General features: G+C 40.3%; 1 protein-coding gene across 1 annotated transcript; it reads right to left on the reverse strand.

Annotated features, from left to right (window-relative positions):
* LOC107620492 lies at positions 8859-10115 on the reverse strand. Its single transcript, XM_016322644.1, has one exon. The coding sequence runs from the start codon at positions 10113-10115 to the stop codon at positions 8859-8861; it is 1257 nt and encodes a 418-aa protein (XP_016178130.1).

Genomic DNA, 11477 nt, shown 5'->3' on the forward strand with positions numbered 1-11477 from the left:
GAGGAGTGCATAATAATATTTTGTAATTATTTTTATAATTTAAATATTTTATATTTTAAAATTAAAATAAATATGTATATAAATTTTTTAATACATTAAAATTTTATTGCACAATAATTAATGTTACAAAATGTTTTTTTGGTATGTATTTATATGTTTTTTATTTAAAAACAAAAGTCTAAACCTGTCTTTTTCTTTTAAATTTTAGATTAATTTTCTTAAATTATATTTTTAAGTTCACTAATGTTTAATCCGTTAATAAACTTGTCATGTTTCTTTATTCCAATGTTTCACTACTATAGTAAATTGAGCCCCACTAGTTCTTTCTAGTCATTCCAAAAATTTAAAAATTCCAACAAAGCTAGGCCCAATTTCATCTCACACTAATTAACTATCGTTAATGTCATGTCAAAAAAAAGCTACAGTTAATGTAATTAGTAATTACAAAGCTAACAACATTTTTATAGCACATCATATTAGCAGCAGACTCAAATATGAGAGGAGACCAATACTGCAACATGTCATATCTGCTCCCCCAACTTATATACGTGTCACAAGCTACTAACAACCACGTCATATCTACACATATAGAAACCACAACTCCTTCTATACCAAAGACTTCGCCTATATATATATATATATATATATTAAAAACATATTAATTATGTTTTACTTTTATTTATTTTTCTTTTTAACAAATTTATAATTATGATTGATACAATTATAATATGAAAATTTCTTTGATGAATATAGTATAATTGAATAAAAAATAAAGATTTTTACTAATTTTTTAAAAAATATGTACAACACACGTGACAAAATTTTTTAAAATAAGTTTTTTTTTCCTAAAAAAGTAATCTTCATGCTTCTTCAAATTTTTACTATTAGCCATAGTATTACCTTTAAGAATTGATTTCATAATTTCATAGATAAAGATCAAGGTTATTTTATTTATTTATTTATTCATTGATATATATTAAGAGCCAAACAAGATTAGTAAAAGAGACAAACGGAATGCATCAAAGTAATCGAGAAGTGACATGCATCCTGTTCTTGTATGGATACCTGGAGGAAGAGCTCAGTCACTGAGAATCGTCGTCGAGTTGTTATCTTCGGTGTCGACCTTTGAGTTTTGTGGTAATCCGAGCTTTACTCCAAGAGGATGTCCAATCGCATAGAGCTTTGAGCAAGAAACAGGGGGAGTGTACCTACAAAGGTACTCTGAAGCTTAAGTCAGTATTGAGAATTCAATGTGTTCTTTTAGGATGGAAGATCATACCTTTTATGAGTGGAGATGTGCAGGGCGGTTATGCTTTTGCTTTATTGCCTGTATTAAAGAGCAATAATAAGGGTGAGATGTCATTTTGGACATTTCACAATTGGAAAACAGTCCGTTGAGATGAGTTGTAACGTAAGTGGCCAATTAATGACGTTGATTGCCGATTAATGACTGTAGTGCCGAACTATAACGCCAGCTTTTTGAATAATAACTTGAATAATGCCGAGTTATGAATGAGTAAGTCGATTTATGATGTTGGATTTGTAATGGCCGGATCACAGCCCCCAAGCTTGGCCTGGGAATATGTTTAATGAAGCAGGTTGAGCTTTAAATAATGTATAAGTCGGCTGCTGGATAGTTCGGCGGGTGGTTATGCCTTGTAGCCCCCAATTCAAGGTGCTTTATTGAACAGTTATTGGGAGTGTAAATGGTCATGATTAGGAGAGAGAAATAATTTAATGCACATTGCAGAGTGTGCGTGTTTCCAGTGCAGTTTACAGTTTTTGATGTAACTGATTTGACTGAAGGTAGTGGAATCGAAATATGTGGATAAAGTGTGTTTAATTAAAACACTCTTGGAGTCTGAGGGGTTTCACTTGGGCTTTCTTTTATTTTTTGTTTATCAGAGGCATTTGGGAGCAAAAAATGAGTAAGAGAGGTATGTGCTAACTCCTCTGTTCTTCCTCCTGTATTTGTTTTTTTTTTTCTTCTTCATCTTCTTCTATCTGTGGTTAGTTTTTGATGGGGTTTGAAAGGGACAAAAAAGAGGAGATTGATTGGTCCTATGATTGGTTTAACGAGGACGTGAAGAATCGTGTTTCTCTATTTTTGGATGAAGATGCAGTGAAGCATATTGATAGTAGTAAGATTGTTAGGGTGGGTGCAGGGGTTCGGTTGGAGTTGCTTTCCTGTTCTTCAGGTGATAGGATTTTTCACAGAGGGGAGGGTTTTAAGTTTTTCTATATGTATAGTAGTGTTTTGGAAGAGTTGAGGGTGAGACTTCCATTTACTGATTTCGAGTGTCAGGTGTTAAGGCAGCTAAATTGTGCACCTTCCCAACTACATCCTAATGGATGGGCGTTTCTTCGAGCTTTTGAAGTTCTTATGGATTTTTTGGAAGAGGAACCAACGGTGGAGTTGTTCTTTTCATTATTTCAGGCTAAAGGGGTTTGGAAGGGGGGTTGGGTGAATTTGAATAGTTCGCCTCGTTTTGGTGTTTTCAAACTGTACAAATGTTCTTTCAAAAATTTCAAGGAAATGTATATAAAGGTGAAGAATTCTGAGGGGGAGTTTCCTTTTTATATGGACGAGCATTTTGGGGAGAAGTTTCCGGTCTGGTGGTGTTCGGAGCCGCAGAGTATTTTGGGCCTAGAGATTATAAATGCACGGAATGAGTGTATCATAGAATACCTAACCGAGGTTGTTGATCGGAAGGAACTTATTTCAGTGTTTGATTTGCTTCAGTGGGAGGATAATAGGGAAGCCGTTATAGACTATTTAGGTGAGGGTTTGGATATTTTTGTTTTTAGTAAGGTCAATTTGTTTTGTAACTGTTTGTTTTTTAGGTGGGAAATATCCGGGAGTGTCTGCGACGACTTTGAGGTCAAGGGTAAAAAGCAAGAATTTGGACAAAGAAGGTTCCTCGTCTAAGGTTGACAAGGTGGCAGGGGTGGGCGAGCTTAACCAACCCAAGCCGGGTAGGAGGAAGGTTGTGGTGAAGAAGAGGAAGCTTGATTTGGTGGATTTGTCTGATGAGTTTGAGGATTTTCGAGATGAGGTTCCAGCAGGTGAGCCGAACTTATTTTATGAGAATCAGAGGAAGTTGCATATCGTGGCCGAACAGAGTGATGGGTCATCTTTGTGGGGGAAGGATTTTCCATATATGGTTGTAACGGATGAAGTTTGTCAAGGGCCAGCCGATGTTACTTTGGCTGGTGAGGTTAGTGATGTTGTCATCGGCCAATATATGCAGGAATGTGTATGATTGACTATTTTATTTTAGTTTGGTATGTGTTTTATCTGTCTTTCTATTTTCCTTGAAGGTTGTTGGTCTTTGGCTTGCGAGTTTGAGACGTAGCCAAGAGAAGAAACATCGTTAAGTGGCTGAGCAGAAGTCAGATTTAAAGTTGGAGGAAAAGTTGGATTTGACGAGTACAGAGGTTACAGAATTGGAGAAAAAGGTAGCTGAGCTTGATAAAGAGCTGAAATTGACGAAGAAAAATTATGCGAAAGAGGTGGAGGATGTTAAAAAGAAAGAGGCTGATCTGTCAAATATGACTACTCGTATAGAGGAGTTGACTTCTAAGTTAAAAAATCTCGAAAAGAGTAAGGAGACAGCTATCTTAGATTCTTTTCTTGAGGGGTTTGAGCGAGCTTCGCTGCAGGCGAGGTTCTTAGCTCCTAGCGTTGATTTTGATTAGATGGATCCAGGGAAGATTGTCCGGGATGGGTCCATGGTTGATGATGATGGTGCTGAAGAAGAGGGGGATGAAAATGTTTGATAGAAATTTGATTTGTTTCTGTTTTGTTTTTTGTTTGTAAACTAAGTTTCTCCTTTGTTAGGCTTTTGTACTTATGACTTATATTTTGCTACTGTTTGTTGAAGAAAACATACTTAGATGCTTCTGTTTACATGCTGTTTCTGCATGTTATAATATAATATTATTACTGTATAATAAGTTGATGTTTATTTGGTATGTGGGTTTGGGTTGGAGCCACATGTTTTAGGTAAAATTTGTTGTAATGGTGAAATGTCATTAATTTGATTGAGAAATGTTATAGGTAGGCTGAGTAGGCCGAGTTTGGATGCTAATCCATAGGCATGATAACTGATCGGTAATGATTTTGATTTAGATCGGCTATTTGTTTTGATTGAATGATCGGCTTCCGATTAAGATCAGATTTTTGTATGAATGATTGGTTTTCGATTTAGATCGGATATGTTGAATGATTGAATGATCGGGTTCTGAGTTATATCAGATATTTTTCTGATTGAATGATCGGAATCCGAGTTAGATTGGATATTTGTCTGATTGAATGATCGGAATTCGAGTTAGATCGGATATTTGTCTAATTGAATTTCTGTTATTAGGTCGGCTTTCGGATTGATTGATTGTATCCGAGGTATTAAACTCCGATTAAGATCAGTCAGATGTTTGAATGATTGTATCGGAATGATTGGATTCCGATTAAAATCGGTTGTTTAAATTTTGACAATTGAGAAGTATAAAATGCAAATAATATTGACTGGATAAGGACTTTTATTAATGTAAAACCTTTGAATTTAAAGGCCCAGGTAGGCTAGCCTCGTTAAAACCTCTCCAAGCAAAACCCTTGTGGGAAAAACCTTGGTAGTAGGAAAAATAGTATTGCCCTGTCCCTGGTATTAACTGTAATATAACTTTAAGGAAGATACATTCCAAGTGTTAGGGAGATCTTTACCCTGTAAGGTTTGTAGTCGGTAGGCTCCATTGCCGATTATTTTTGTTACTCGGTAAGGGCCCTCCCAATTAGCTGCTAGTTTGCCATGTGCTGATGGTTTCCTAGCTTGTTCTGTTTTCCTAAGCACAAGGTCATTTACACGGAAGGACCTTGGATGAAGTCTTTGGTTATATCTTCGGGCAATGTACTGTTGCATGGCTAAATGTTTGACTACTGTGGATGATCTGAGTTCTTAAATGAGGTCAAGCTCGGATTGCCGAGCTATGTCTTGTGTAGTTTGGTCGGCCAACACAGTTCGTAGTGAGGATTGGGAGATCTCCACTGGTATCATTGTGTCTGAACCATAGACTAAACGGAAGGGTGTCTCCTTTGTGGTTGAGTGTAATGTTGTGTTGTATCCCCATATGATCTCTGGGATAAGCTCGGCCCAGAGGCCTTTTGCATCATCCAGTTTCTTTCTTAGAGCATGTAGTATTACTTTATTTGCGGCTTCTGCTAAGCCATTTGTTTGTGGGTGTTCGACTGAGGAGAAATGTTGTTTGATTTTTAGTTCCTGCAAAAAGGAAGTAAATTTTTTATCGGCAAACTGGCGGCCATTATCTGTGATAATGTGCCGAGGAATGCTGAATCGACAAATAATATATTTCCAAACAAAAGAAATCATTTGTTGTGATGTGATTTTGGCAAGGGGTTGTGCCTCTATCCATTTGGAAAAGTAGTCAATTGCTACAACCAGGAATTTTACCTGACCTGTTGCTGTGGGGAAAGGGACGAGGATATATATGCCCCATTGGTTGAACGGCCAACTTACCTCGGAACAGTGTAGGAGTTCGGCCGGGAGATGTGTGATCGGACTGTATTTCTGGCAGTTGTTACAGCTTTTAACTTTTTCTTGACAATCCTGTCGTATTGTCGGCCAATATAATCCAGCTCTGAGAATTTTTTAAGACAGACTTCGGGCTCTGAGGTGTGTACCATAGATCCCTTCATGCACCTCAGCTAGTACAAGCTCGGCTTCTGTTCTGCAAAGACATTTAAGTAATGGATGAGAGAATCCTCATCCATATAGGCAATTATTATAAATTGTAAAAAAGGAGGTTTATCAGCGGAAGTGTCGAGCATTTTCGACGTCGCCTGGCAAGATCCCTGTCTGGAGATACTGTATGTATAGAGATCTCCAATCTGCTTCCTGTGTTACACTTAAGATTTGTGTTAGTTCAATGCTTGGCTTGGGCAGTGTTGACTGATAAAGTGATGACCCATTTGGTTGAGTGCTGGCGAGTTTAGACAGAATGTCAACTCGGCCATTACTCCCCCTTGGTATGTGCTGTATTTCATATTTAGAAAATTTTGAAAGTAAATTTTGTACGATATCCAGGTATATACTGCATTTTTGATTCCATTCATATTTGATTCCATTCATAAATATATTTTCTTCCCTATGAGTTCTAGTCTCAATAAGAATACTAGTTTTTACTGTTCATATGTTATGATTTGAATATATCACACCAATTCGTTATGTATGGATGATGAGATTCCATTGATACAGAGCCAATCGTTCTTTTTTCTCTGACAGATGGTCAGAACTGCATCTGGGTTCGGTTCTTCTTCTACCCGTATCGAATAGAACATGCTGAGTCAAATCTTCTTCATGGAAAACCTGCTTTATTTTAGAAAGCAAAGGGTCCTTTACTTGGTATAAGTTGTTTACCTGCTGGACGATAAGTAAGGAGTCGCAATATACCTTAAGTTCGGTGATGTTTAGGTCGGCAGCGAGTCTAAGGCCAGCAATTAGCGCTTCATACTCACTTTGATTGTTGCTTGCTTTAAAGGAAAAATTGAGGGAATGTTCGATGATGTTTCCGTGGCTATCATCAAGAATGATACCTGCTCCACACCCTTGTGGCTTCGAGGACCCATCAACATATAAAGACCATTCAATGTAGTCTTCAGCTGTACTTGGTACCGAGAATTCGGCGATAAAGTCGGCCAAAAACTGGGATTTGATGGATGCTCGGCCTTCGTACTTGATGTTAAATTCTGATAGCTCCACCGACCATTTGACTAGTCGGCCAGCCAGCTCAGGTTTTTGAAGGACTTGAGGCAAAGGATGATCTGTCCGAACATGGATTTCATGGCTCTGAAAATATGGTCGGAGTCTTTTGGCTGAGAAGACAATGGCTATGGCAAGTTTCTCAATGCTCAGATATCGAAGCTCAACATTCTGTAATGTTTTACTGGTAAAATAGATCGGGAACTATTTCTTTTCCCTTTCTGCAACAAGAGCGGAGCTTATAGCCCAGTTAGTGACAGATAAATATAAGAATAATGGTTCCCCTTATAGGGGGGTTTGTAAAATTGGTGGTTTCGAAAGAGTTTCTTTAATAGTTGTAAATGCTTGTTCACATTCATCAGTCCATTGGAAAGCTTTTTTCTTTTTTAAAGTTTGGAAAAAACATAAAGATTTAGAAGCTAGGCAAGGTAAGAATCTAGAAAGTGCAGCAAGTTTCCCTGTTAACCGCTGGACTTCCTTGATGGTGTGTGGACTTGTCATGTCTAAAATAGCTCGATATTTTTCTGGATTTGCCTCAATACTTCGGCTAGTGAGCATGAAGCCGAGGAATTTACCGCTCTGAACCTCAAATGCGCACTTTTCGGGATTTAATCGCATGTTGTATTTTCTTAGCTGTCCGAAGATTTCTGTTAGGTCATCAAGGTGATTATTGCCGATCTTTATCTTGGTGACCATATCGTCGACATACACCTCAATGTTCCTGCCGATTTGTTTGGCGAAGACTTTGTCCATTAGACATTGATATGTCGCACCTGCATTCTTAAGGCCAAATGGCATGAGTTTATAACAATAGTTTCCGTATTCAGTAATAAAGGCTGTCTTATTTTGATCGGATGGATGCATTTGGATCTGGTTATAACCAGAATATGCATCATGAAGCTGAGTTTTTCAAAACCAGAGGCATTGTCAACTAAACAATCAATAGAGGGCAAAGGGTAGGAATCTTTGGGGCATGCTTTGTTGAGATCGGTGAAATTAACACACATGCGCCATTTACCGTTATATTTTTTAACCATGACGACGTTCGCCAGCCATGTTGTGAATCTGATTTCTCGGATGAAGCCCGCGTTGATGAGCTTCTTGGTTTCTTCTAGGGAAGCTTGTTTCCAGTCGTGGCCAAGATTTCTCTTTTTCTGTGCCACAGGTCGGACAGATGGTCTAACGCTAACTTGTGTGATATGATGGATGGATCGATGCCTGGCATATCAGCTGGGGTCCAAGCAAACATGTCGGCATTTTACTGTAAGAATGCTCGAAATGATGATTTTTCTTCTGAGGATAATGTTGAGCCGACGTATGTGAATTTTTTTGTGTTTTCTGTGAAATAGATTTTATGCAGGTCTTCTGTTGGGGTTGGCCTTTCCAGTGTTCCCGCTCTGGGATCAAGGTCGGCCAACATGTGTTGGTCGTTCATGTTGCCGATGTTGTGAACATGGGCTTTTGTGTTTTGGTTAGGTCTTTTGAGACTATTGTTGTAGCACTCCCTGGCTTCCCGGGCATCACTGTGAATGGTTGCAATTGTGTTATCCTGCAAAAGGAACTTAACACAAAGATGAATTGTAGAGACTATAGCACCGAACTTATTTAAGAAAGGTCGACCAAGTATTAAATTATAAGGACTAAAACAGTCAACAACCAAGTATTGAATATCTGAAGTTTTTGACGAGGGAAACTCACTGAGTGTGGTGTGTAACCACACAGAGCCCATAACCAGGACTCTCTCACCTGAGAAACCTACCAGGTCTCCAGTAGAAGGTTGGAGGATGTTGCTGCTCAATTTCATCTTCTGGAATGTGGAGTAAAATAGGACATCGGCACTGCTCCCAGGGTCCAGCAACACCTTTTTTATTAGGAGATCTCCAAGTTGCAGGGAGATTACGACCGGGTCATCGAGATTTGCTGTACTGTTGTTATGATCGGCTATCTGAAATGTTATCTGCGGGGAATGTGGTAGTGTCTGCTGTTGAATTTGATCGGTATTGATGGAAAGCATAGCTCGGTAAGATCTCTTTCTTGCCGAGCTTGTGGCTCCTCCACCTGAAAAACCTCCGTAAATACAGTTAATTATACGTGTTGGTTGTTCAGGATGGTTGTTGTTTGGTCGGTCTTTATCTCGGTCGTGTTGTGTGGCCGAGCTTTGGTCTCCAAAGGGGGTGTTCGCCGCTGTATGTGGCCGCCGATATATTTATCCAGGTGACCTTGCCGAGCTAGTCGCTCCAGTAAATCTTTGGCGATAACACAGTCGTCGGTAGTGTGTCCGTGCTTCTGGTGGAAAGAGCAGTATTTTGATCGGTCCGTGCCTTTTGAATCTGGGTAACTGCCGGCTCTTCTTGGTGGCTTGATTAATTTTGAATTCAAGATTTCCTTGATGATATCGTCGTGCTTAGTGTTGAATTGAGTGTAGGACTCATATCGCGAAGTCGGTTTGAAGTTCTTCTTTTTGTCTCGAGGTCTGTCGTCATCTCTGTAGTGAGACTTTTCTGTTTTTTGAGCTTGCCGGAGTTCCTCGATGTCGATCTGTCCTTTTGCCTTTTCGCGAAACTCGGCCATAGTCTTAGGTTTGGCCACAGCAATAGTTTCCTGGAATTTTCCTGGTCGCGATCCGCTTTTTATGGCGTGTAGTTCCACCTTGGGGTGGAGGTCGGGTATACTTATGGCTATCTTTGTGAAGCACGTCATGTAGTCCTTAAGGCTTTCGTGCTGGCCTTGCTTGATTGTGTTCAGGTAATCGGAGTCATGTAGGTAGATGGCCGATCCGGCAAAGTGCTCCTCAAAGGGCTTTGATATGTCTCGAAATCGAGAAATAGAACCTGCAGGCAAAGAACAAAACCAATCAAGTGCAGGACCGTCCAAGTAAGATGGAAAGCAACGACATAAAACTTTATCAGATGCACCGTTTACTATCATTATGGAGGTGAAATTCTTGATGTATTTCTTCGGGTCACCTAACCCATCATAGGGAGTTAGGGTGGTCGGCAGAGTAAACCTCCGGGGTAGCACGAAGTTCATCACCTCGGCCATGAATGGTCCAGGGGAGCTTTCCTGATCGTCATTCTCGTTGTCTTGCCGAGCTTCCTCATTATGCTCGGGTTGCTCCTCTTCATGCTGAGCAGTGTCTGAGACATGTGTTGGCCCTGACTGCTGCTCGGCTTCTTCTGTTCGTTCTTGCCGATCATTGTTGTTTTCGATTCGGGTGTTATTCAAGTTGGCAATTTGCCGTGCCATTCTTTGGTTCTCCTCGGTCATGCGCTGGTTGGCTTGCTGTAACTCAGTCACCATATGAAGGAGTTCGAATGGCGTGGGTGGAAGTCGTTCAGCCATGACTCAGGCGAGAATCTCGAGGCCGATGATATATGGAAGGGATTATATTCTCGGCCCACGATGGGCGCCAATTGTTCTTGTATGGATACCTGGAGGAAGAGCTCGGTCACTGGGAATCATCGCCGAGTTGTTATCTTCGGTACCGACCTTTGAGCTTTATGGTAATCCGAGCTTTACTCCAAGAGGATGTCCAATCGCGTAGAGCTTTGAGCAAGAAACAGGGAGGAGTGTACCTACAAAGGCACTCCGAAACTTAAGTCAGTATTGAGAATTCAATGTGTTCTTTTAGGATGGAAGATCATACCTTTTATGGCTAGAGATGTGCAGGGCGGTTATGCTTCTGCTTTATTGCCTGTATTAAAGAGCAATAATAAGGGTGAGATGTCAGTTTGGACGTTTCACAATTGGAAAACAGTCCGTTAAGATGACTTGTAACGTAAGTGGCCGATTAATGACATTGATTGCCAATTAATGACTGTAGTGCCGAACTATAACGCCAGCTTTCTGAATAATAACTTGAATAATGCCGAGTTATGAATGAGTAAGCCGATTTATGATGTTGGATTTGTAACGGCCGGATCACATCCTATGGCCATATATAAATAAATAAATAAGATGTACTAGGCTGGCAGTGCAATTAGGGGTGGTAACATACACCCTGTCCGCGGGTATTCAACCCGACCCCAGTCGGTCGGATAGGGTTGCCAACCCGATCTGCAGCTGGTAGGATAGGGTAGGGATGTTAATGGGGTAGGGCGGGGGCGGGGAATTCCTCCCTTCTCCCCATCCCCACCTCCAGATTTGCTCTTCGTCCCCATCCCCATTTCTCATAGGGCCCATTTTTCGCGGGGTCCCCATTCCCCATCTATCTGATAGTTTTAACTAATTATTAATTTTTATATGAATAGAGCTCCAAGCATCCACCATATATAAAAACAGCAAGATTTTATATAAAAAGTCTAAATGACAAGATGGTGACTTCTTACGAAATGACACAGTGGGAAACACAACGGTGAGCTAGAGGACAGAGCAGTGGACGGGGTGGGAGACGTGGCAACAGAGAGAAAAATGAATACAATGGTAGAGTTATGGAAAGGAATGTCGCAAATAAAGAGCACGACGCGATGAGGGTGATGGCATGGTGAGGTGTGACGAAGCAGTGAGAAGGGAGAGTAGCGAGCGGGTGGCTGCAAAGAGGTTGGATGGAATATGGACAGTGTTAGGGATCTCTGAATTAAAGAAGTGTTATTCAAATGAGAATTAGGAGTTTTGGATTTATATGTGTGTGTGTGTGACGGGGATTAGCGGAGACGGGGCGGAGATCCCCGTTCGGGTCCCCGCGCTTGCCTCGGGGTAATTTTG

This window comes from Arachis ipaensis, chromosome B10 (assembly GCF_000816755.2).
Source record: "Arachis ipaensis cultivar K30076 chromosome B10, Araip1.1, whole genome shotgun sequence".
Classification (NCBI taxonomy): Eukaryota; Viridiplantae; Streptophyta; class Magnoliopsida; order Fabales; family Fabaceae; genus Arachis; species Arachis ipaensis.

Excerpts from the sequence above, each read along its gene's own strand:
- LOC107620492 (XM_016322644.1), bottom strand. The coding sequence starts at position 10,115 with ATGGCTGAACGACTTCCACCCACGCCATTCGAACTCCTTCATATGGTG.